The sequence below is a fragment of the Manis pentadactyla genome, chromosome 8 (assembly GCF_030020395.1).
Source record: "Manis pentadactyla isolate mManPen7 chromosome 8, mManPen7.hap1, whole genome shotgun sequence".
NCBI lineage: Eukaryota > Metazoa > Chordata > Mammalia > Pholidota > Manidae > Manis > Manis pentadactyla.
The window spans coordinates 33,361,682-33,389,539 of record NC_080026.1 but is presented as its reverse complement, the minus strand read 5'-3'; the positions used below and the strand labels follow the sequence as shown (position 1 = coordinate 33,389,539).

The window sequence follows — 27,858 nt, the reverse complement described above, 5'->3', positions numbered from 1 at the left end:
TTCTTATTTTATTTTTTTAAAGTTTTGTGCCTTTTAAATATTCAAGGACTTCATTGATAAGAATACATTTAAGAGAAAATGAAATGCATATGAAGTGTAAGAACACATTTTTTATACTTTGATTGGCCTTTCTTTACATAATTAGTAAACTGAGACTAACAGGAGAAATTGTTTTTTTTATTTCTCTTAGTATTCATCAGTTTAGAGCTAACCTTACAAATACATTTTGGATGCTAAGATATATAGTGAATAAGTTGATTTGGAAACCAAATGACCACGATGTAAATTGTTCATGCCATCGTGGGTAGCACATGCTTCCTGCATAATATGTATTTTTTATCATAGTTATAGCATTTTTCCCTTTCTGTTATACAAATAGAGGAGTGGAGTCTCTAATTATTTCATGTATTCTCTCATTTTGTTTATTGTGAACTCTCATGTGGCTTTTCAAGTAATGGATACAAGAATGATTTCCAGTGTCTTTCAAGGAATAATTTAGTGAGTTTTAGGCATTTGGAGGAAAGAGAAGCAACACAGTTTACTGGTCAGATTCCATCCTGCACCTTCCATCAACTGAGCAGAGGTTCTCATTTTACTTAAGTATGTAAAGCATATGGCATGGCAAAGGGCAGAAGCTTGATCAAGTCTAGTTTCCCCACCTCTGTCCTCAAGATTCTTGGGAAAGGGGTGGTAGTGAGGTATAGGGTTATAGGTAATACAGATACTAAAAATGTGTGGTGGTTTTTAGGAATACAATTGCTGTGCCGTCCTTAATTGACATACTTTTTTTCTTTCTCTAAGACCTGCATTTCAGATGTTTTGGGGGTCTTGATCAGTCTTCGGTTTCTGCTGGCACTATCCGTATTGCTCGGTGTTGGCCAGGGCTATGGTGCTCACAAGTGTCCAGTAGGGGCCACGCTGTCCTGTGATCTTCCGTGGCTTGAGGTGAACACAAAAGGAAGCTTAAAGACATTGGGTCCCTTGGCAAAATAAGTACAGGCTTGTGGGCTGGTGAGAAACCTCAGAGGAGACCAGGGCTCCCAGCTGCCTGGGTTAAGTTCATTAAAATTATTTTTGCATTAAAATCCAAAGAGTGGTACAAAATTCAAGATATTTTTATACAAATTTTTGATCATTCTACTACAAGTAAAGTCTCACTGGAACTCCTAATTCTTTTAAGCCTTTTTGGTTTTTTTTTTTTAGCTTCCCACCTAAGGCCATTTAGAATGTAGCAAATATATAGATACATAAATAGGGTAGCTTTTGGTCCTCCTTCACTTTAGCTTATTTGGAAATGTTTTTAGCTATGCTGGGTGTATGTCCTCCACGAATGAGGATGGACAATGTCATCTAAATCCTGGTGATTTCCTATCAGAAAAGAAGTTGCCTTAGCAGAGAGCTGGTTCTGCTAGCTAATTACTTTATTAATAGTAATAATAATAATAATAGCTTAGAATTCAGTACTCTAAAACACATTTTTATCTGAAATTGTAGCCTTAGAATAAACTAAAATTAATATCCATGTTGTCTACCCTTTAGCAAAAGCACAGCTGTGGTAAAATCATTCTCTTGGATGTTTGCTACAAGGAACAGTGTGGCCAGTTCAGTCCTCTAGGCCAGTGGTTTTTGAATTGTGTCCAATGATGCCCTGAAGGTCCCATGAAATAACCTTACAAGTCACTCTTGGAGACACAGTCAAGTAAGAGAGCTTTATTTATTGCATTTTATTATTTTATTTTATTTCATAAGATAGAACACTCCACTTTTATTCTCAATGTTATCAGAGGCAGGCTCTTGTTCTTGTGAGAAAGAATTCAAGGATGGATACAAAAGTGGTTGAGTTTTAGGAGTTTATTGGAAAATAAGAGTTTAAAGAAAGTCAAAGTACTCACTTGGGAGTTGAACACAGGCAGACCCCAGGGGAGGCTGCCTCAAGGAAACAATAGGGAGATTTTTTCCATAAAGGGAGGTGAATATTTATCAAGTAGGGTTAGATTTCAAAGGGAATAGGCAAAGTCTTCTCAGAGTGGGGCTTGCTGCACCCTCACGTCAGGTGGGGGGAGTTTTGTCTGTATTTGTTCCATTGGAACTGTCCTAGCATTCATCCCCAGTAAGGAGGGGGGAGCCATAACCACAATGCTGATGCCATGGTAATGAGAGTATAAAGAGCTTCTGGGTGAAGTTGGGTGAATGTTTCCTCCATCTTGTAACTAGCTGGTTTCAGCTTGTCTACAGTTTACATTCTCAGTCCACACATCCCACGAGAACAGCTTACATGGAGTATGTAAAATATAAGCCAACAGTCGGCCGATGTTCCCACCCCTTTCCCTGCTCATGTTTGGCTAACTACCTACTCTAACATCAGTATTGGTATGTAATACAGAAAGTTGAAAAAGAGCTTTTGGTTGTTCATACAGGTTGTTTTTTTTTAAATCCCAGGATCCAGGCAGGCCATCAAAGAGCTGTGCACTTGAACTTCATTGCTTGACTCCTTGTAGAATCATTTTTACTGATTTGTACTCTGCCACTGTACCCTTAGAGTGTTCTGGGAGTGCCAGGGGACTCCTCTGCACGTGGCTTGCCATTGTCTGTTTATTTGATGAGACGACATTCAGCACATTGCTCAGCACACCACCTGTATTTATGAGGACTCTCGGGGTAAATCCTATCAGTGCTTGGGAACGGGGCAATCGCTTTTCCTAAAACAAAAAGAAGATGTAATTTTCTCCTGCATAGATTAGGCTATAGTAGCTACTTCCTTTCTTTGCTCGGTAAGAAGCTCACAGTCAGATTTGCTCCCCACTTCTAGCAGTTTTGTGGGTAAATATTTGGGACAATGACTTCTACCCTTGATATCCTCTTACTATTCAATCTTATTACTGCTTCTATCCATGTGTTTTAATATAATTTCCTAATACATGTATTGTGAGTATCTCAGATATCCTAAATTTCAGGTGGAGTTACATTATTATCTTTTGGGAAACTCTGCCTGGTTACTCTATAGGCACATCAGATGTAATATGCTCTAAAGGGAATTCTTGTCTTCCTTTTCAAGCCTGCCCCTCTTCCCATTTCTTCTCTCTGGTAAAGCGGTTCCCCACTGCAGTCCTCCAGATTTGCAGTCTTGCTGTATTTTTTCATCTTTGCCCTCTCACAGCTCATCCAGTTGTTAACCAAATCCTTTTAATCCCGCCTCTGTACTACCTTTCGCATCTCTGCCCATCCTTTCATTCATCAGTACTTGCCTGGATTATTTCACTAGTTTCTTAAACTGGCCTCAGTCTTTTTGGCATCATCTACCAGTCATCCATTATGCACTGAGGTCAGTTATTTAAAAGTCATTTGCTGTCCTGTGAATCTTATTATCATTTACAGAATGAAGTACAAATCCCCCATGTGACATTCACAGCTCTTTGTAATTGGCTCCCCAGTCTGTGTTCTAAATCTCATCTCCACCTGTTCCTCCCTCCCCTTCATGTCCGTCCAGCAGCCAGTGGCCCACTCAGCAGTCTCCAAACACCAAATGCATTTCAGCGCCTTCCTTCCTGGAAGGAACATCTTTTCCTGCTCCTTCAAGCCCTTATTTCCCTGAGGCTCTTCTCAAATATTACCTTGTGTGAGATTTCCCTCTTTTTACTTGCCACACTAGACCTCATTGCCTCCTTCTCAACCTTCCCATCTGACTTTCTTAGAGCACTCCTCACCCTATTGTGGACTTCGCCGTGAATGCATATCTTTCTTTCTTAGTCACGAGTTTGGCTGTGTAGGAGGAGGAAACATACTAGGTATCTGCCAATCCTGCTTTTAAAAACAAAAATAAACTTACCAGGAGACTGTAGAGTCCCTAGAATTAATAATGTCTTCAGTGGATAAGGACCAAAAACATGGCTAATTAACTGCTGACCTTAAAATGTTACTATTATATGTACTCTTTACGGCGATAGAAACTTGGTGATGCCATCATGATAAAGGTTCTAGCAATCAAGGCGAGTTTTTATAATTTCTGTATGGAATGAACTTACCTACTTGCCTTTTTTTTCTTTTAGGAATAGGCAATTCAAGAGGCTGACGATCTGAAGAATGTATTCCAAGGGAAATTTGGTTGTTACTCACGGGGTTTGGAGGAGCATGAGGAAGCTATTTCTAGTACTTTCTCTTTTGCTGTTCCATGCAGCTCATTTGGAAGGCAAGAAGGAAAATCAGTTCATCTGGAAACCAGGTAGGAATGTCCTGGCTATTCCTTTGACCTATTTTCATGAATGAAAAGAATATTCTCCCTCCTTGTTTTTATTTGTAGAATAGTGGGAAATACCCAGAGAGGAAAAATAGACTCTTCTTTTTACAAATAAAGCTTGCATTTGAATTTTATGTCTGTATAATTGTCACCTCCATCCATGATGCTTTTTATCTTTCTGGATTTTCATGTTACTGTCAATTAACATTTTGATTTCCATAGTCACATCTGCTTCTCCTTTGTCAGATACATCATCACCGTGCAGCACATTTGTAGAAAAAGTGACATCTGAATTTAGTGCAGAACCTCAGCTAAAAACACTTTGGACCAATTCTGTATGTCTCTTTCTTTTGGGGTATGAAGTAGTTAGCTATTTATCATTGAATATTTTCTAGCACAGACCCTGTATATCTAGGTTTAGGAGTGTGAAAAATTCTCCTAATAGCTTTACTCACTAGTTATGACTATAAAGTTGCTCTAATGTGTTTTGAGATCCTTAGCTGCCTTAAATGTAAGTATATAAATAAAATGAGTTGAGACTTGGAGGCTTGCATATAACTTATGTTGTCTGAATAATTCCTTAATTTGGCTGTGGAAGAGATCTGTTAAATTTAATTTTATTCACTTGAATTATGAACTCCATACATCTTGGCTTTTTGTGTCACTGATGGTTTTCTTTGCTCTAGATTTTGATTTTCTTTAAGTTTCATAATGAGATCGCTTAAAATATTTATGACTGTTTCAAGAGTCCATTCTTGCAAATGCAGATAACTTATACACTTAGTATCTTGGAATTGGAAAATGCGATGTTGCAGAAGAGGTGTGGTCCTCAAAGAGTTTTCTTAGACTCATTTGAGGTGTAGTCCTCAAAGAGTTTTCATTTTCATTTTAAATCAGATAGTCTGCATGAATTATGTCACCATGGAAATATGTAGAAAGTGATATTTGTAGTATTTAAATGACTTTATAAAATGAAAGGGAATTATACTTTAAAGTGTGTGAAGTAAAAACTCAGCACCATTAGCAATAAAGTCTGGATGAAATTTAATTACATTAAAGCCCCTATAAGTTAATTTAATTGTGGGCTCTAATACCACATTAGTGATTTGCATTTTTTACCTCATAATAGTTTTAGTTAGCTTTAGAAATAGTACTAAAAGTCAATATTGCATTTATGTGAACGGGGCTAGTTTGTCTTAATCATAAAAGATGAAACATTTTATCAAATGTAAGTATATTTATATGACTATCCTCTTGCCTAAAGTTCTAAAAAAAAATGCCATTAAAATGGAAAGTAGCAAATTTGGAACATGAATGAGATGTGTTAAGAAAATTGACTTATTTTGAAGCAAATTTGAAAAAGAAGTCTGCTTTTCTAAAAGTAGGTCATTGGAACAAAATGGTACAGACCCACTCTATAGTGGATAAATGGTTTGATAACCGTCAAACCTAAAGTTTCCAAGTTAAAATGCTTCCTGTCAGACACATTGGTTGCATTGTTCAAAATGAACATCTGTACCATCACTCTCATTTTCTCTGTAATTCATTACTTCTTTCCCTCCTTAATGTGCCATCTAAAAGGAGTAATATATATTTTCCCTTTGGTTTTGCTTTTAAACTACAAATTTATTGCTTGTATATAACCAGACAGTTTAAAAGTATAAAAAACTTAAGGTACAAAATTAAAGGCAAAAGTCACGATCATGTATTTTACTTTCCAATCTCTTACATATCCTTCAGAAATTTTCCTTGTGCATGTAAATACATCTGTATGCATATTTGTGTATATAAATCATGCAAAATACACACACACAGAAAGCATTACTATTATTATTAGTTAGGGTTCTGCCAACAGGAATTGGTACATGCAAAGTAGGTAACTGAGAGGAGTTTAATAAGAGGACTATTTACAGAAATGGGAAAGTGTGAGCAGCGTTTAAGAACTGGAGAGTACCCCTGAGCTAGTATCAATCTTTTTGACTTGTGGATCTGCAAGGACAAAGGAAAAAAACATTTTCTGGAATCAGAGAGAAAACTTCATGGAGAAGGTGCCTGACAGATGCCATGGCTATTAAAGGGCCTGCAGTGAAAAGTAGGAAGGCAGCCAAGGGAATAAACAGCTGTTGTCCTCACATCTCCTGCCAGGGTCCCATTGGCTCAATCCAACAGGAAGTTACAAGGCAAGAGAGCCCAGTGATGTTTCCATACTGACCAGCATCTTGGGCATGGAGTACAGAAAGGTGGAGAAGTGGACCTGAAAATATCTAATTCCTATGGACATGTATGTACACACATGTACACACTTTGCTTCATACAATCAGAATCACACTATACATCCTTTTTTGCCACTTGTTTTCACCATGTAACAATGCCTTGATGAACATTGCGTATTAGTTCACATGGGTCAATTTTGTATTTTAATGGTTGTATAGTATTCTTCTGAATTTTTATTCAGTAATTTATTTAGCCAGTGTTTTGTTACTTTATCTTTTCTTCTATTCATTTGCATTTCAATTTTTCTTCTACTATAAATAGTACATGAGTGCAATATTATTTTAAATATAAACAATACATCAATTCGAGCAGATATATACCCCAGAAAAATTGTGGGTCATCACCTTCAAAGACAGCCTCAGCATCTTAGAACCTGTTACCTGCTTATGCATTAGTTTATCATATTTCATTTGGATTCTTTTTGAAAAAAATATTGTAGTTGAAATTAGCTGCATTTTTAGAGTATGTTACCAAATCCAGCAACCCAGGTCCAATGTAATGTGGAATTTAAACATTTCCATGAAGACTCAGATAAATATACTTTATTTTTAGAAACACAGAAGCCATTTTCTGGGTTTAGATTGTAGTGTCAACCCCTTAAGCTCTTTGCTAGCAGCTATTGTTTTCCTCCTGAGTCCATAGGTTAGACATTAGTGAACCTCATTCAAATTAGAGGCGTTTCTAAGTGTGTCCTGGGTTTGGAAAAACAATGGATTGGTGAATAATAAGTGAGCAATATATTATATTGCTGAGGGTTTCTGAGAGAGTCTGATGAGCTCTAGGTTGTGGGATCATTGATCCCAAGGCTGTTGAATACCTGTCATCTTTGTGATGAGATCTTCTGATCTGTATTTGCTGCCAAGCAATCTATCATCCATGCCAAGAAAGAAAGATCACGTCAACAAGTGCATCAGATAAGGAATGATGTTGCTTGTTGTTCTAAGTAAATAGGTCACTGTTCATGTCTGCATGCTTTGTAGAGATGAACAGATCATGGTCTCAGGGACCACAGTAACTAGTGGTATCTTAAAAAATCCCTTAATATTGGTTCTAAGGCTTTCAATCATTCCACTAATACTTGTCAAGTCCTTACCATGTGTCCAGCACTGATACAAGCATGTGAGATAAATTGAGAGTAAAACAGACACATCTTCAGTCCCCATGAACAGGGCAATAAACATGACTGAAAAGTTAGAAAGAGAGTATGTTAGGTGGTGATAAGTGCTTAGAAGGAAAGATAAGGCAAGGAAGAGGGATATGCAGTGATGGGTGAGACTGACACGTTAAGTAGGTGGGCTGTGGGATGCCTCACCCAGGAGGTGACTTCAAGTGAAGACCTGCAGGAAATGAGGGAGCCATGGGGTTATCAGGGTGAAGACTATTCCAGACATTTGATGGTATCTAAAGATGTTTTTGGTTGTCACAGCTGGGATGTACTACTGACATCTATGAGCAGAAGCCAGGGAAGCTGCAAAACATCCTAAAATGCACAGGATAGCCCCTCACAGCAAAGTTTTGATCAGGCGCTGAGATATCCGTAGTGCCCAGCTTGAGAAACCCTGCTCTAACGTGAAGCCATGATGATGTACTGATGTGGGGGTGGGGAAGGGAAAGAGACACAGGGTGATACAGAGGCTTCGCCCTAGGCACCTGAAGGGTGGAGTCACCAACATGTAATGTGGGCTGACTGAGAAGGGGCTTGGTTCTGGGAATGTTACATTTTGGAGCCTGCTAGAAATTTATGTGGACATGTTGACCAGAAGTTGGATATGTGGGTCTGATTTCAGAGGAAAAGTCTCTGCTAGATATGTAATTTTAGAAGTCACTGGCAGAGAGGTAGAATTAAAATATGTAACCTTAGAAATGAAGAAGTGGCCTTGAGGTTCGTGATCCTGTACATGTAGAGGATAACTTTCTAATGTAACTCCTTTGGGCCAAGTGATATTTTAAAAATATATATTGTGGTAAAATACACTTAACATAAAGTTTACCATTTTAACCATTTTAAAGCATACAATTACAATTCTGTGACATTTCGTATATTCACAGTGTAGTAGAAACATCACCACTTTCTAGTTCCAGAACATTTTTTATCACACCGAATTACATTTTGCAAGTGAGTTTATAAAAAGAATGGTAAACAAATTTTGCTATGAATAATAAGGTGTGAAAGGAAAAAAAAGGCACATTTGTCTTTTTTTGAAATTCTTTTAATAATAGCCTTAAATCATCCTAAGAGATCACTCAAGTATACTAGGATGAGCTAGAGCTTCATATGTGGGAAGACCCACATTCAAATCCTAAGTATCCAAAGAGGAGAAAGTTACTTAAGTTCTCTGAGCCCTATTTATCTATCCACAAATGAGGATAATAAATGCTTCACAGGACTGTTTTGAAAATTAAGTAAAACAATGTATTTAAACACCTAGTGTATAGTGGCTACTCAATAAATGTTAGTGGTTATGTTTATCATTATTATATAATAATTTGATGTTTGAAATGTTTATTTTTGTTTTAACATTATGCAATTTTTACATACTTTTCTTCCTCAGATACACAGAAAAGGGGAGATTAATTTGACAGCTAAATATATTTCATTAATAAATGGTCACAAGTAATTTCACTGACTTTTTAGATCTACAACTTTCTATATAACAGACTCCTGGAAAGTGTTAATTTCAGTAGCTCCTTCCCAGTGATAAAAAGGGTGAGAATACTGACCTATGTTCTAAGAACTAAGTAGATAATGTTTGAATTAATCTTTTTGAAAGAAAAAAATGGATTATGAAAATGACATTGTATAAGAAAAAAGGATCTTGATTAGGTTAATATTTAATTATAGCTTTAGTAATAATGATTTTAGTGTTGGAAGAACTTTAAGGAAAAATTATACATATATATATACACACAATATATATTTGTATGTACATGTATGTATATATTTAAGACTTATGAATCTTAGAGAAAATAAATGTTATTAGGAAAGAGCTAATTTTTTCAATATGTGCTAGAAGTTCAGGACATATTTATTTTGGGAGTTTAATTAAATTGAAATAATTTTAATTCTGTGGATACTAATTTACCTAAGGGCTATATATAATATAGTCTCAATGATGTTATTTCTGTGGTATCAAAAAAACATAGACATATATGGCATGGAGTTCACTGCAAAAATTTAATTATTTGTCCTTAGAGATAACAGGTACTAATTTTATAATGTTCCCGATAAGTTAGAAAAAGTCCATATTATCTATATAATATAATTTTTTTCTCTAAATAGTGCTAGGCATCCTGAGGACAGAAATTTTGCCAATTCTATTCACTGATACAGCCCAAGCACCTAGAGGATAAATAGCTGTTACTTAAGATATGCCTAGCACACTAAGTACTTGTAGAATGAAGGTAACTGACGTGTGTGTGTGTGTGTGTGTGTGTGTGTGTGTGTATTTAAGAGGTTTGAAAAGTGGTGAGACTCAAGAAATAGAAAATATGATACCTCTGATTTTCAAGAACTTGAAATATGTATTGAGGAGAGAATATAACACAAATGAAAGTCAAAGTCAGTCTTATAAATCAGTAAATATGAAAATGAGTGATCTGTATTATTTCCTGGTCTGTTGGTTACAGTACCACTTCTGATCATCTCTGGAAAGAGTTGAAGACCTCTTTTACAAAGAGAATAGGTGCACACAGAAGTTTAACTGTTACTCTAATTCTTACTTTGAGATGTTATGGTGGCATGTTGCCTCCCTGTTCCTCTCCATGGAGACAGGCAGTTTCAGTTCTTTTTGCTCATCCATATTTCTTACATGCTCCATATTGATATTTCTTGATTTATACAAATTATATATTTCCTATTGATTTTCTTCTAGGTCAGTTGAGGATTTATCTCTCATCCACCCATCACTTCTCCCCCTTGCCTGCCTCCTTTCAAAATACTTGTATCAAAATATTTAAATCAATGAGCAGAGCCTATGTTATCATTTTTACATAAATATTGTTCTCTGCTAAGCCACAGAGTGTGTCATGCTTCAGCATCCTTTATTTTTAGTTTCTTTGTTGTCTTACACAGAAATAAAAATTGCCTTTTCTATTCTTTTGCTTTGCTGCCATTGAGCCTATTGCTGCCTTTCCCCTACTGCTCTGCTTGATGTGTCAGATACCTGTTGCTAATTTTTTTTTTGAATCATTAATGCAATTTTATTTTAAAAGTCTGTGTATAAACCAATTTTTTTGTTACATTCATTTTTTTTGGTATAATTAATCTACAATTACATGAAGAACATTATGTTCTTCATGTACATGAAGAACTAGGCTCCCCCCTTCACCAAGTCCCCCCCACAAACCCCATTACAGTCGCTGTCCATCAGCGTAGTAAGATGCTGCAGAATCCCAACTAGTCCTCTCTGTGTTGTACAACTCTCCCTGTGCCGCCCCCCCTACATTACACATGCTAATCGTAATGCCCCCTTTCTTTTTCCCCACCCTTATCCTGCCCTTCCCACCCATCTTCCTCCCACTCTTTCCCTTTGAGAACTATGAGTCCATTCTTGGGTTCTGTGATTCTGCTGCTGTTTTGTTCCTTTAGTTTTTCTTTGTTCTTATACTCCACATATGAGTGAAATCATTTGGTACTTGTCTCTCTCCACCTGGCTTATTTCACTGAGCATAATACCCTCTAGCTCCATCCATGTTGTTGCAAATGGTTGGATTTGTTTACTTCTTATGGCTGAATAATATTCCATTGTGTATATCTACCACACCTTCTTTATCCATTCATCTACTGATGGACACTTAGGTTGCTTCCATATCTTGGCTATTGTAAATAGTGCTGTGATAAACATAGGAGTGCATCTGTCTTTTTCAAACTGGAGTGCTGCATTCTTAGGGTAAATTCCTAGAAGTGGAATTCCTGGGTCAAATGGTATTTCTATTTTGAGCATTTTGAGGAATCTCCATACTGCTTTCCACAATGGTTGAACTAATTTACATTCCCACGAGCAGTGTAGGAGGGTTCCCCTTTCTCCACAACCTCTCCAACATTTGTTGTTGTTTGTCTTTTGGATGGTAGCCATTCTTACTGATGTGAGATGATATCTCATTGTGGTTTTAATTTGCATTTCTCTGATGACAAGCGATGTGGAGAATCTTTTCATGTGTCTGTTGGCCATCTGAATTTCTTCTTTAGAGAACTGTCTATTCAGCTCCTCTGCCCATTTTTTAATTGGATTATTTGCTTTTTGTTTGTTGAGGCATGTGAGCTCTTTATATATTTTGGATGTCAACCCTTTATTGGATCTGTCATTTATGAATATATTCTCCCAGACTGTAGGATACCTTTTTGTTCTATTGATGTTGTCCTTTGCTGTACAGAAGCTTTACAGCTTGATACAGTTGCACTTGTTCATTTTTGCTTTTGTTTCCCTTGCCCGGGGAGATATGTTCATGAAGAAGTCGCTCATGTTTATGTCTAAGAGATTTTTGCCTATGTTTTTTTCTAAGACTTTTATGATTTCATGACTTACATTCAGGTCTTTGATCCATTTCGAATTTACTTTTGTGTATGGGGTTAGACAGTGATCCAGTTTCATTCTCTTACATGCAGCTGTCCAGTTTTGCCAGCACCATCTGTTGAAGAGACTGTCATTTCCCCATTGTATGTCCATGGCTCCTTTATTGAATATTAATAGACCATATATGTTTGTGTTAATGTTTGGAGTCTCTATTCTGTTCCACTGGTTTGTGCCTCTGTTCTTGTGCCAGTACCAAATTGTCTTGATTACTGTGGCTTTGTAGTAGAGCTTGAAGATGGGGAGCAAGATCCCGCCCCACTTTATTCTTCCTTCTCGGGATTGTTTTGGCCATTTCGGGTCTTTGGTGGTTCCATTTGAATTTTTGAACTATTTGTTCCAGTTCATTGAAGAATGCTGTTAGTAATTTGATAGGGATTGCATCGAATCTGTATATTGCTTTGGGCAGGATGGCCATTTTGTCGGTATTAATTCTTCCTAGCCAGGAGCATGGGATGAGTTTCCATTTGTTAGTGTCCTCTTTAATTTTCTTAAGAGTGTCTTACAGTTTTCAGGGTATAGGTCTTTCACTTCCTTGGTTAGGTTTATTCCAAGGTATTTTATTCTTTATGATGCTTTTGTGAATGGAATTGTTTTCCTGATTTTTCTTTCTATTAGTTCATTGTTAGTGTATAGGAAAGCCACAGATTTCTGTGTGTTAATTTTGTATCCTGCAACTTTGCTGAATTCTGATATTAGTTCTAGTGGTTTTGGACTGGAGTCTTTAGGGTTTTTTTATGTACAATATCATGTCACCTGCAAATAGTGACAGTTTAACTTCTTCTTTACCAGTCTGGATTCCTTGTATTTCTTTGTTTTGTCTAATTGCCGTGGCTAGGACCTCCAGTACTATGTTGAATAACAGTGGGGAGAGTGGGCATCCATGTCTTCTATCCGATCTCAGAGGAAAAGCTTTCAGCTTCTCACTGTTCAATATGATGTTGGCTGTGTGTTTATCATATATGGCCTTTATTATGTTGAGGTACTTGCCCTCTATACCCGTTGTGTAGAGGGTTTTTATCATGAATGGATGTTGAATTTTATCAAATGCTTTTTCAGCATCTATGGAGATGAACATATGATTTTTTGTCCTTCTTTTTGTTGATGTGGTGGATGATGTTGATGGATTTTCAAATGTTGTACCATCCTTGCATCCTTGGGATGAATCCCACTTGGTCATGGTGTATGATCCTTTTGATGTATTTTTGAATTTGGTTTGCTAATATTTTGTTGAGTATATTTGCATCTATGTTCATCAGGGATATTGGTCTGTAGTTTTCTTTTTTGGTGGGGTCTTTGTCTTGTTTTGGTATTAGGGTGATGTTGGCTTCATAGAATGAGTTTGGGAGTATTCCATCCTATTCTATGTTTTGGAAAACTTTAAGGAGAATGGGTATTATGTCTTCTCTGCATGTCTGATAAAATTCCAAGGTAAATCTATCTGGCCCGGAAATTTTTTTCTTGGGTAGCTTTTGATTATTGCTTCAATTTCTTTGCTGGTAATTGATTTGTTTATATTTTGTGTTTCTTCCTTGGTCAGTCTTGGAAGGTTGTATTTTTCTAGGAAGTTATCCATTTCTTCTAGGTGTTTCAGCTTGTTAGCATATAGGTTTTCATACTATTCTCTATTAATACTTTGTATTTCTGTGGGGTCCGTTGTGATGTTTCCTTTCTCTTTTCTGATTCCGTTGATGTGTTTTGATTCTCTTTTTCTGTTAATAAGTGTGGCTAGAGGCTTGTCTATTTTGTTTATTTTCTTGAAGAACCAGCTCTTGGTTTCATTGATTTTTGCTATTGTTTTATTCTTCTCAATTTTCTTTATTTCTTCTCTGATCTTTATTATGTCCCCCCTTCTACTGAAATTAGGCCTCATTTGTTCTTCTTTTTCCAATTTCAATAATTGTGACGTTAGTCTCTTCATTTGGGATTGTTCTTCCTTCTTTAAATGTGCCTGGATTGCTATATACTTTCCTCTTAAGACCCCTTTTGCTGCGTCCCACAGAAGTTGGGGCTTTGTGTTGTTGTCATTTGTTTCCATATATTGCTTGATCTCTATTTTTATTTGGTCTTGATCCATTGATTATTTAGGTGCATGTTGTTAAACCTCCATGTGTTTGTGAGCCTTTTTGCTTTCTTTGTACAATTTACTTCTAGTTTTATAACTTTGTGGCCTGAAAAATTGGTTGGTAGGATTTCAATCGTTTTGAATTTGCTGAGGCTCTTTTTGTGGCCTAGTATGTGGTCTATTCTCGAGAATGTTCCATGTGCACTTGAGAAGAATGTGTATCCTGTTGTTTTTGGATGTAGAGTTCTATAGATGTCTATTAGGTCCACCTGTTCTAGTGTGCTCTTTAGTGCTTCTGTGTCCCTACTTATTTTCTGTCTGGTGGATCTGTCCTTTGGAGTGAGTGGTGTGTTGAAGTCTCCCAAAATGAATGTATTGCATTCTACTTCCTCCTTTAGTTCTGTAAGTATTTGTTTCACATATGCTGGTGCTCCTGTATTGGGTGCATATATATTTATAATGGTTATATACTCTTGTTGGACTGATCCCTTTATCATTATGTAATATCCTTTATCTTTTGTTACTTTCTTTGTTTTGAAGTCTATTTTGTCTGATACTAGTACTGCAACACCTGCTTTTTTCTCCCTATTGTTTGCATGAAATATCTTTTCCATCCCTTGTCTTTTAATCAGTGCATGTTTTTGGAGTTTGAGGTGATTCTCTTGTAAGCAGCATATAGATGGGTCTTGCTCTTTTATCCATTTTATTACTCTGTGTCTTTTGATTGGTGCATTCAGTCCATTTACATTTAGGGTGATTATTGAAAGATATGTACTTATTGCCATTGCACACTTTAGGTTCGTGTTTACCGAAGGTTCAAGGTTAGCTTCTTTACTATTTTACTGTCTAACTTAACTCACTTATTGAGCTATTATGAACACTGTCTGGTGATTCTTTATTTCTCTCCCTTCTTATTCCTCCTCCTCCATTCCTCATATGTTGGGTGTTTTGTTCTGTGCTCTTTCTTGTTTCCTTTGAGTGCTTTTGTGGGTAGTTGATTTTATTTTTTGTCTTTAGTTAGTGTTTGGTTGGTCTGCTTTCTTTGCTGTGATTTTATTTTCTCTGGTGACATCTATTTAGCCTTAGGAGTGCTCCCATCTAGAGCAGTCCCTTTAAAATATCCTGTAGAGGTGGTTTGTGGTAGGTAAATTCCCTCAACTTTTGCTTGTCTGGGAATTGTTTAATCCCCCCTTCGTATTTAAATGATAATCGTGCTGGATACAGTATTCTTGATTCAAGCCCCTTCTGTTTCATTGCATTAAATATATCATGCCATTCTCTTCTGGCCTGTAAGGTTTCTGTTGAGAAGTCTGATAATAGCTTTATGGATTTTCCTTTGTAAGTGACCTTTTTCCTCTCTCTAGCTGCCTTTAAAACTCTGTCCTTGTCCTTGATCTTTGCCATTTTAATTATTATGTGTCTTGATGTTGTCCTCTTTGGTTCCCTTCTGTTGGGAGTTCTGTGTGCTTCCGTGGTCTGTGCAACTATTTCCTCCCCTTGTTTGGGGAAGTTTTCAGCAATTATTTCTTCAAAGACACTTGCTATCCCTTTTTCTCTCTCTTCTTCTTCTGGTACCCCTATAATACAAATACTGTTCTGTTTCGATTGGTCACACAGTTCTCTTAATATTCTTTCATTCTTGGAGATCTTTTATCCCTCTCTTGTGTCAGCTTCTCTGCGTTCCTGTTCTCTGATTTCTATTCCATTAACAGCCTCTTGCACCTCGTCCAGTCTGCTCTTAAATTTCAGAGATTGTTTCATTTCTGTAATCTCCTTCTGGACTTCATTCCTTAGCTCTTGCATATTTCTCTGTAGATCCATCAGCATGGTTATGACCTTTATTTTGAATTCTTTTTCAGGGAGACTGGTTAGGTCTGTCTCTGCAGATCCTCTTTCAGGGGTTGTCTGGACTATTTTGGACTGGACTAAATTCTTCTGCCTTTTCATGGTGATAGAGGTAGCTGTAGGCCAGTAGTGTGTGTGTCAGCTGGCAGAACAAAGTCCTTTCCTGCTTGCTGGTTGCCTTGCCCTTCTCCACTGCCTGTGTTGGTTACCCTCCCTCCTGGAGCAGCCACCAGGTTAGTCCCCTAAGCTGCTGTGGGCGGGGTCTCCATCAGAGTAGTGCAGAGCCCTGCAGGGAGTGGCAGGTGTGCGGGTGTGCTCTCCCACGTGAGTGGTGCCCCTGCCAGGCAGCTGTGTGCCAGCAGTGGCCTTTGGGTCTGGCCCAGGTGGCTGTGCACTGGGCTGAGATACTGGACCGCTGCTGGGAGCGCAGCTGCTCCTGGGCTGCTCCTCTTCCTCTGCCACCAGCTCCTGTGGGCTGCTCCTGGACCCCTCTAGCGCTGCCGCTGCAGGCTCATGTGGGCCGCTCTGTTGGTGCCGCCGCCACCGGCCCACACAGGCCAGCCCTGGGCTGCTCGGCTGCTGCCACCGTGTGCTCGTGCGGGCCACTCCCGGGTCCCTCTGGCACCACCTCCCCTGCTGCTTGCTGCCACTCTCCCACAACTGGGCCAGTGTGTTGGGGTCTGCACTGGTTGGAGGAATGACTGGCAGGCTGCTTATTGCCATGAGGGGCTTCAAAGCCGTGCTGCCGCTCAGGGGGTTAGGTTGTCTAGAGTTCCCCAGATTCCCAGGTGCTGGGGTGTGTGTGTCAGGGTGACTTTGTCCAGCTGTGGGGTCCCTGTCCCCTTAAGACTTGCAAAAAGGACTCGCTTTTCTTCTGTCTCATGGGCACCAGTTGTGGGGACCTGCTCCCAGGTTTTGCTTTTCCGTTTCTCTAATATTCAGCACCCCATGTACCGTGTGTCTGAGCTCCTGGTATGGATTAGTAGAGCTGGTTGTTTAGCAGTCCTGTGCTTTCACTCTCTCCCTGCTCCAACTCCTTTCTTCCCAATGGGGTCTGGGATAGGGGGGCGTTCAGGTCCCACTGGGCTGCAGCTTATATCTTACCCACTTCCTGTGATGCTGAGTTCTTGCAAATGTAGACGTAGCCTGGCTATTGTACTGTATCTACTGGTGTCTCTTTTAGGAATAGTTGTTATTTGTTGTATTTTCAAAAATATATATGTTTTTGGGAGGAGATTTCCACTGAACTACTCATGCTGCCATCTTGGCTCCTGTATCTGTTGTTAATTTTTTGACAGAGTCTCATATTTCCCTTTGGGAGATCTTCCCACAGCCCTCTGGCCTCCTGATTGTGTCTCTGGGTTGCTGTGTGGTTGGAACCCCCCTTCATTTTCTCATCTTGAACCCCGCATCCCTGGTCTGTCTTTCTTTCTTTTGCCTTTGTTGCTTTGTTTTCTAGAACTGTTGCATATATCTTCTAAAGCTGCTATTGGGCACAGTGCAAGTGATTTTTCATGTCTGAAAGGGTTTCTGGGCTTGTCATATGTTTGACTGATAACTTGGGCGTGGAGTTCAAGATTAAAAGCACTTTCCCTTCAGAAGTTTGAAGGGTTGCCTCACTCTTCTAGCCTCTGATGTTGTTACTAATTAAGTTTGATATCAATTGAATCTCATCTCTCTATATGTTACCTTTTTGTTTTCCACTTTCTGGAACTTTCTTTTTATCCATAAAATTCTGAAATTCCATGGTTATATACTTTGGGGAGAGTCTTTTATCCTTTATTGTGCTGGACATTTAGGATGATATTTTAATCACATGGCCTACAGTTCTGAGATTTAATTTTTATGTGATTTCGTCCTTCTTTTGTCTCTGTTCCTTCTGCAACTCCTTACACAGATATTTCATCTAATTGATCTTCAATTTTTAAATATTTCCCCTGTTTTTTCTTTGGCTTTCTTTAGAATTTTTATTTAGTTTCTAAAATATTTATTCCTTATCTTTCAGCCCTTCCTTTGCGTATATTTTAATTGCAGCTGTCACATCACTAATTTCTAAGACTATTACTTCTTCTATGATTACATATTTTTAATTGCATCTTGTTTCATAGATGTATGTCTTTTAATTTAGAAGATGTTAATAATAATTTTTTTTCTTTCATCTTCTGCCCTACTTATGCTTCCTCTACATCTCTTTTGCTCTGTATTCATTTTTTTGTTTGATCATGGCCTCTGGTAGAGGGAGCTTTCTTCTAATGTCTATTAATTATTGGCTATCTCTTACATCTTTCCCATTATTAAGAATAAGGCACTGAACACTGATGGGCCTTATGCACACCTGACTCAAATGTTGAGCTCCACTGTCAGGCTTTTCTGAGTGGTGAGCTGGCTTTTTCCTTGGAGGATGGGTTCCTTAAAAATCTGTGTTCTTCAATATCTAAAGGTCCTTTCTCTGGAGCTTAATATGTATATTATTTAGGGTGAAGGCTAAGTTTCCACCACTAAGATACTCCCAAGTAGAGCATTTCCATGTTCTAGTTGATGAAAAGTGCTCAGAGGTAAAGTCTGAAACAAGAGACTTCGACAAAGGACATAGAAGTTTCATGCATGTTCCAATTGTGTATTGCTGTGCAACAGCCCGCTCAAAAAAGTGGCTTCAAACAATAAGAGTCATCAGTTTGGCCCACAAATCTTGGGGAGGTGACTAGGTCAGATATGTGTTCCCACTTGCAGTCTTACGCCTTTGCAGTCAGAGTGTGGCAGGGACTGGGTCATTGGGCAGGTTTCTTCATTCATATATCTGGCACCCAGGCTGGGAAGACTCAAACAGCTGGGTCTTTTGGTGTCTCTTTCTGTCTGTGTGTGTGGGCTGTCTACATGGTCTCTCCATATGGAGGCCTCAGGGTAGCAGAAGGCTCATATGGTGGCTGAGACCTCTCAGAGAAAACTTCCAAAAAGAAGCCAACAGGAATTCTATGGCTTTGCCTAACCTAGCCTTGGGGCCATGCAGGGTCATTTCTGCCACATTCTGTTGGTTGCAAGAGAGTCTCTGTGGAGGGAGCTTGGATTCTGTCTCTTGGGAGGAGTGATAAGGAATTTTCAGATACGCTCCAAATTTGCCATGATCCATCACTTCTGCTCATATGCCATTGCTGAGAATGTTGGTATGTGGCCACTTGTAGCCACAGGGAAGGTAGAAAATGTAGCCAGTAGTTGGACAGCCATGTAAGAAGGGAAATTTAATCATGACTGGCATTCTTCATTACAGAGGCTATTCAGTGTCTGGATTAGTCAGGGCTCTACATACATATGTAGAGAGAGAAAGAGAGTAAGAGAGGGAGGACAAAGAGAGAAAGAGATTGATTTAGTTTAAGGAATTGACTCACATGATTATGGAAGCTAAGAAACCTCATGATCTGCCATCTGGAGGCCCAGAAAATCAGTGGTATAGTTCCAGTTCACTCCCAAAGGCCTGAGAACCAGAGGAGCCGATGATGTAAGTTCCAGTCTGAGTGCAGAAAGACACTGTCTCAGCTCCAGCTGATTCCAGTCAGACAGAGTAAATTTTTCCTTCCTCTTATTTTTTTGTTCTATTCAGGACCCAAAAGATTGGAAGATGCCCACCCACATTGGGGAGAGCATCTGCTTTACTTAGTCTACTGATTCAAATGCTAATTTCACCAGGAAGCACCCTTATCTACACCAGCAAATAATGTTTAGCCAAGTATCTGGGCATCCTGTGGTCCAATCAAGTTGACACATAAAATCAATCACCATAGTATCTCCTGAAATGAATTTTTCATTTACTGCCTACACTGGGCTACCAATAAAATGACAAGAATGAGGCGAGATTGATTCAAGATGGCAGCATGAGAGCTGAGACAGACAACTCCTCCCAAAACCACATATGATAAGAAAATATAGTTAATACAACTAATACTAAAAGGGCAACAGGAAAGAAGGCTGCATCAGACTGCATACCTGAAGAGGAGAGCAGGTCAGACCTCATGAAACAGGATAACATACCAAAGCCTTGGTCCAGCAGAACCCAAGCCCTTTCCCCATGGCAGCTTACCAGCAGGAAGAAGAGAAATGAAGCAGGGAGGGGGTAGAAGCCTAGGACTGCTGAACACACAGCCATGAAAATCTGTATTGGGAGCACAAACCTACATTGCATGGTGCTCTGGAGACAGGTGGAGTGCTTGAGAGACTGAGATTCCAGCTGTTTTTAGAGGACAGGGATCCACATCTGACTGCTCTGGGACAAAGGAAAGGCAGGTGGTCTGATCTTAGCAGCAAGAAGGCTGCTGAAGGGGCAGAGTTTGCTCAGAGCTTGCTGGGTGAGAGAAGGGATAGGTAGACAAGGTTGTCTGGGATTGCTCTGACCAGCAGGTTGGGAACTTTCAGGAGCTTCAGGCGTTCAATTTCTCTGGCCAGCTACTCAGTTTCAAGACCCCCAATATGATACATAGCATGCTGTGCCTTCCTCTGGGCCAGCCAGAACAGTCTCAGCACACAAACCAGAAGTCACTGCCCTAGTGTCAGGCAAGCCAGATGGAGGCCCCACCTATGACAGCTACAGATGCAAAGCACAGAGGCTTACACCTGTGTGCTCAGCCCACTGGCTCTAAGAGTGGAGAGAGGCACTGCAGCCGGGAAGCAGGAAACAGCTCTTTCCTCACCCAAGGCACAGGCACTGCTCCCCTGCAACCTCTGACCTCACTCTATGGACTGAGCAGCTCCAGAGACTAGAGCTTCTGGGCACTAGAGGGTGTCACATAGAAATAAGAAACATCAAATGAACTGGTTCAGACCAAAATCTCACAAACCCCAGAAAAAGGGCCAAATGAAACTGAACTCACCAATCTTCCTGAAAGAGAGTTCAAAATAAAATCATAAACATGCTCATGGAGGTACAGAAAAATATTCAAGAACTCAGGGAAGAATTAAGCAGTGAGATTCAGTCATTAAAGAATACAGTATCTGAAATGAAGCACAATCAAGGGATTTAAAAGCAGATTCAATAAAGTAGAGGAGACAGTAAATGAAATAGAAATTAGAGAAGAGAAATACAAAGAAGCTGAGACACAGAGAGAAAAAAGGATCTTAAGAATGAAAGAATATTGAGAGAACGGTGTGACCAATCCAAATGAACAATATTCACATTATAAGGGTACCAGAATAAGAAGAGAGAGAAAAAAGGGATAGAAAGTGTCTTTGAGAAGGTAATTGTTGAAAACTTCCCCAATCTGGGAAATGATATAGTCTCTCAGGCCATGGAGGTGCACAGATCTTCCAATACAAGGGACCAAAGGAAGACAACACCAAGACATATAATAATTAAAATGGCAAAGATCAAAGATAAGGACAGAATTTTAAAAGCAGCTAGAGAGAGAAAGAAGATCACATACAAAGGAAAACGCATCAGGCTCTCATCAGATTTCTCAACAGAAACCTTACATGCCAGAAGGGAGTGGCATGATATATTTAATGCAGTGAAACAGAAGGGCCTCGAACCGAGAATACTCTACCCAGCAAGGTTATCATTTAAATTTGAAGGAGGGATTAAACAATTTCCAGATAAACAAAAGCTGAGAGAATTTACCTCCCACAATCCATCTCTACAGTCTATTTTGGAGGGACTTCTATAGATGGAAGTGTTCCTAAGGTTTAATAGCTGTCACCAGAGTTAATAAAACCACAGTAAAGAAAGTAGAAAAACTAATTACTAAGCAAATGTGAAATTAAATAAACCATCCCCAAAGTCAATCAAGGGAAAGACAAAGATTACAGAATATGATACCTAATATATAAAGAATGGAGGAGGAAGAAAAAGGAGGAGAAAAAGAAAATAACCCTTAGATTGTGTTTGTAATAGATATTAAGTGAGTTAAATTAAACTCATAGATAGTAAGGAAGTTAACCTTGAACCTTTGGTAATCACGAATCTAAAGTGTGCAATGGCAATAAGTATATACCTATCGATAATCACCCTAAATGTAAATGGACTGAATGCACCAATTAAAAGACATACAGTCACTGAATGGATAAAAAAGCAAGACCCATCTATATGTTGCCTAGAAAAGACTCACTTCAAATCCAAAGACATACACAGACTGAAAGTAAGGGAATGGAAAAAGATATTTCATGCAAATAATAGAGAGAAAAAAGCAGGAGTTACAGTACTAGTATCAGACGAAACAGACTTAAAAACAAAGAAAGTAACAAGAGAAAAAGAAGGACATTACATAGTGATAAAGGGGTCAGTCCAACAAGAGGGTATAACTATCATAAATATCTATGCACCCAACACAGTATCACCTACATATGTGAAACAAATATTAACAGAATTAAAGGGGGAAATAAAATGCAATGCATTCATTTCAGAAGACTTCAACACACCACTTACTCCAAAGGACAGATCAGTCAGACAGAATGTAAGTAAGGATACAGAGGCAATGAAAAATGGATTAGAATAGATGGACCTAACAGACATCTACAGAACACTCCATCCAAAAGCAACAGAATACACATTCTTTTCAAGTGCACATAGAACATTTTCAAGAATAGATCATATACTAGGCCACAAAAAGGGGCCTCAGTAAATTCAAAAAGTTTGAAATTGTAACAACCAGTTTCTCAGACCACAAAGGTATGAAACTAGAAATAAATTGCACAAAGAAAATGAAAAAGCCAAGAAACACATGAAGACTTAATAATATGCTCCTAAATAATCAATGGATCAATGGCCAAATAAAAACAGAGATCAAGCAATATATGGAGACAAATGACAACACCACCAAATCTGTGGGATGCAGCAAAGGCAGTGCTTTGAGGGAAGTATATTGCAATTCAGGCCTACCTCAAGAAAGAAGAACAATCCCACATGAACAGTCTAGACTCACAATTAATGAAACTAGAAGAAGAACAAGTGAGGTGCAAAGTCAGTAAAAGGAGGGACACAATAAAGATTAGAGCAGAAATAAATAAAAACGAGAAGAATGAAACAACAGAAAGAATCAAGAAAACAGGAGCTGGTTCTTCGAGAAAATAAACAAAATAGATAAACCCCTAGCCAGACTTATCAAGAAAAAAAGAGAGTCTTCACACATAAACAGAATCAGAAATGAGAAAGGAAAAATCACTATTGAAAACACAGAAATACAAAGAATTAGAAGAGAATACTATGAAAAATTGTATGGTAACAAACTGTATAACCTAGAAGAAAGGACAACTTTCTAGAAAAATGCAACCTTCCAAGGCAGACCAAGGAAGAAACAGTACATCTGAATAGACCAATTACCAGCTAGGAAACTGAATTGGAAATCTGAAACTACCTAAGAACAAAACACCTGGACAAGATGGTTTCACTGCTGAATTGTATCAAACATTTAGTGAAGGCCTAATATCCATCCTCCTTAAAATTTCCCAAAAAGTAGAAGAGGAGGGAATACTCCAAAACACATTCTATGAGGCCAGCATCACTCTAATACCAAAACCTGGCAAAGACACCACAAAAAAAGAAAATTACAGACCAATATACCTGATGAACATAGATGCAAAAATACTCAACAAAATATTAGCAAACCGAATAAAAAGATCATCCATCATGATCAAGTAGGTTTTATTCCAAGGATGCAAGGATGGTACAACATTCAAAAATCCATCAACGTCATCCACCACATCAACAAAAAGAAGGACGAAAACCACATGATCATCTCCATAGATGCTGAAAAAGCATTTGATAAAATTCGACATCCATTCATGATAAAAATTCTCAACAAAATGGGTATAGAGGGCAAGTACCTCAACATAATAAATGCCATATATGACAAACCTACAGCCAACATCATACTTAATAGTGAGAAGCTAAAAGGTTTTCCTTTAAGATCTGGAACAAGACAAGGATGTCCACTCTCCCCACTTCTATTCAACATAGTACTGGAGGTCCTAGCCATGGAAATCAGATAACACAAAGAACTGTAATGCATCCAGATTGGCATGGAAGAAGTTAAACTGTCTCTGTTTGCAGATGACATGATATTGTACATAAAAAAGCCCAAAGAATCCACTCCAAAAGTACTAGATCTAATATCTGAGTTCATCAAAGTTGCAGGATTCAAAGTTAATACACAGAAATCTGTTGCATTCCTATACAGTAATGATGAGCCAGCAGAAAGAGAAATCAGGAAAACAATTTCATTCACAACTGCATCAAGAAGAATAAAATACCTAGGAATAAACCTAACCAAGGAGGTGAAAGACCTATACTCTGAAAACTACAAGACACCCATGAGAGAAATTAAAGAAGATACCAATAAATGGAAACACATCCTGTGCTCATGGATAGGAAGAATTAATACTGTCAAAATGGCCATCCTGCCTAAAGCAATCTACACATTCAATGCAATCCCCATCAAAATACCAACAACATTTTTCAACAAACTAGAGGAAATAGTTCTAAAATTCATATGGAACCACACAAGACCCCGAATAGCTAAAGCAATCCTGAGAAGGAATAACAAAGCCAGGGGGATTACACTCCCCAACATCAAGCTCTACTACATAGCCACAGTAATCAAGACAATTTGGTACTGGCACAAGAACAGACCTATAGACCAATGGAACAGACTAGAGAGCCCAGATATAAACCCAAGTGTATATATAGTCAATTAATATATGATAAAGGAGCCATGGATACAATGAGGATATGACAGCCTTTTCAACAACTGCTGTTGGCAAAACTGGACAGTTACATGCAAAAGAATGAAACTGGATTATTGTTTAGTCCCATACACAAAAGTAAACTCAAAATGAATCAAAGACCTGAATGTGAGTCATGAAACCATAAAATGCTAAGAAGAAAACATAGGCAAAAAACTCTTAAATATAAACATGAGCAACTTTTTCCTGAACACATATCCTTGGGTAAGGGAAAGAAAATAAAAAATGTACAAATGGGATTACATCATGCTAAAAAGTCTCTGTACAGCAAAGGACACTATCAGCAGAACAAAAAGGCATCCTACACTACGGGAGAATATATTTATAAAGGACATATCTGACAAGGGGTTAACATCCAAAATATATAAAGAACTCACATGCCTCAACACCCAAAAAGTGAATAACCCTATTAAAAATGGGCAGAAGATATGAACAGACACTTCTCCAAAGAAGAAATTCAGATGTCCGACAGGCATATGAAAAGATCCTCCACAATGCTAATTATCAGGGAAATGCAAATTAAAACCACAATGAGATATCACCTCACACCAGTTAGGGTGACCTACATAGAAAAGAATAGGAAGAACAAATGCTGGTGAGGATGCGGTGAAAAGGGAACCCTCCTATACTGCTGGTGGGAATGTAAACTAGTTCAACCATTGTGGAAAGCAGTATGGAGGTTCCTTAAAAAACTCAAAATAGGAATACCATTTGACCCAGGAATTCTACTCATAGGAATTTACCCTAAGAAGGCAGGATCCCTGTTTCAAAAACACATATCCACCCCTGTGTTTATCACAGTACTATTTACAACAGCCCAGAAATGGAAGCAACCTAAGTGTCCATCAGTAGATGAATGGATAAAGAAGATGTGGTACATATACACAATGGAATATTATTCAGCCATAAGAAGAAAACAAATCTTACCATTTGCAACAGCATGGATGGAACTAGAGGGTATTATGCTCAGTGAAATAAGCCAGGTGGAGAAAGACAAGTACCAAATGATTTCTTTCATCTGTGGAGTGTAACAACAAAGCAAAATCTCAAGGAACAAAACAGCAGCAGACTCATAGAACCCAAGAACAGAGTAGTGGTTGCCAAAGGGAGAGGGACTGGGGTGGTGTGTGGGAAGAGAGGGAGAAGGGGAGTAAGGGGCATTATTATTAGCACACATAATGTAGTGGGTGTCACAGGGAAGGCAGTACAGCACAGAGAAGACAAGTAGTGACTCTATAGCATCTTACTATGCTAATGGACAGTGACTGTAATCGGGTATGTGGTGGGGAGTTGATAATGGGGGGAATCTAGTAACCACAAAGTTGCTCATGTAATTGTATATTAATGATACCAGAATTAAAAAAAAATATATATATATATATGTATTGGCAGAGGTGGCTGGACATTTAGTTCTCAACATTTCACTGAATTCCTCTTTTTATTAGGGTGCCTCATCATGTATTCAAAGTCTTACAGTTTGTATGCTCTCCTCAACAATGTCCTCTCGAGTTGCATTCTGCTGTTTTCCTCCAGAGACTGAAGAAGGGACAAATGAAGGGATATGAGGGACTAATTACTTCCATTTGTAGACTCTTAATTATTCTCCATTTCAAGCCACAGGTATTATACCTTTCTATTTCTCAAGTTCCTAACCTTCCCAAAGTTCTGCAAGTATGAACTGGCTTTTTCTGTTTTTACCAGTTTTCTGTAGACACTTAATCTTCAGCTTCCTTTACACTGTCAAGCTGCTTACTGCTCCTCTACCTGCTCTGTTCCAAAGTTCACTGTTATCTGTTCTCACCTGTAGCTTCAATTTTTGACCCTTATTGAGTTACATCTTTTAATGCCTTTACTGTCACTTCAGTAGGTATTTGGTGGGGGGAGAGTGAAAACATATACCTGTGTCATCTCCCCCAAGCTAATGGGAAGTCTCCTCACTTTTCTGTAACTTCTGCCATGGGCTATATACTCTGGAGTAGAAAGGATGTTGAAATGTTAATTTTTATGATGACGACTGAGCTTTTCTCTTCGAACATGTACTACAAATCAGTCTATAATAAAATAACAGTCCAATCAAACTTTGCTCAGGTTAAAATTTTAAGATTCGATTTAACTGTTCATTGGCTCTGTATGATTGTTTGGGCTGAGCTATAGGATTGGTGATTGATTTGGAATGGTTATTAGTGGTGAAATACCACCTGGAAATATCTCCCTTCACCTTTTTCTTTAATCATAGAATTTTAGTATGTAACATAAATTTGAATTATTCTTAACTTGGAAAATACAGGATTCTCTGCAAAGAAATACAGCAGTTGAAGATGAAAACAAGCCAGACCTTTCAAAGTCGGATTCAAACACGAATTAAAGACTAAATGATGGTATAATGAATTCATAAAGAGTGTTTTATAAACGTCGTCATGGTCATGACCTTGGTTAGGTAACCTAAATCACAGTCAGTCTTGATTGGAACCAAATTAGAAAAAAGCCTACTTTCTTGAGGTTTGGCTATGGATTAGCTTGATGCATGCAATTATTTTGATACATCAGTAAAGAGTTCCCCAAATTTTATAGCTTCAGATGACATCTGTGCTATAGGCATTAGTGCCACAGATAATCTCTGTGACTGAGAGAAATAATTCAAAAGGCATACATTTAGCGCCACTCATATTTACTATTTTCTTTAATACTGTGTACTGTTATAGCTTATTTTCATAGCAAAAGTGAATATGAATTAACCATTCATCCTTTTTTTTCTTTTCTTTTTGGAGCTACTCTGGTAACCAAACTGTGGTTCAGATAGGGTATCTGTGATATCAGTACCCCCTTAGATTGATTAGTTTCCCTCCTAAAGAGGAAAATAAGGTATTGTGGAAATAAGCAGTTTTATCACCCAATGGTGGATTTCATTCATGGATACATTTCAGTACAAAAGTAACATAAGAAAAGATAAGAATAACATATGGATATGTTTTTGTGTGTCTGTGGATTTTTTTCCTCAGAGTTAATACTTTTTTAACTGCAGCTGCTCAGAAATTTTTGTTGCTAAGTATACATTCTATGTTGAAAAGGAGTGGTTGTATTTTAAATCTTTTTCAGAGGCTTAATTACTTAGCTGGATTTGCAGAGAACCTGTATACAATAAAGATGCT

At 38.3% G+C, this 27,858-nt stretch overlaps 1 protein-coding gene across 1 annotated transcript in view; it reads left to right on the top strand.

The window, feature by feature from the left end:
• Positions 1 to 27,858, top strand: part of THSD7B (thrombospondin type 1 domain containing 7B) — a 918,476-nt gene that overhangs the window by 116,145 nt on the left and 774,473 nt on the right. The window contains exon 2 of the mRNA XM_036886655.2: positions 4,047 to 4,219. Within this exon, the coding sequence (XP_036742550.2) occupies positions 4,081 to 4,219 (139 nt within the window). The 5' untranslated portion in view covers positions 4,047 to 4,080. The remainder of the gene's footprint in view (positions 1 to 4,046; positions 4,220 to 27,858) is intronic.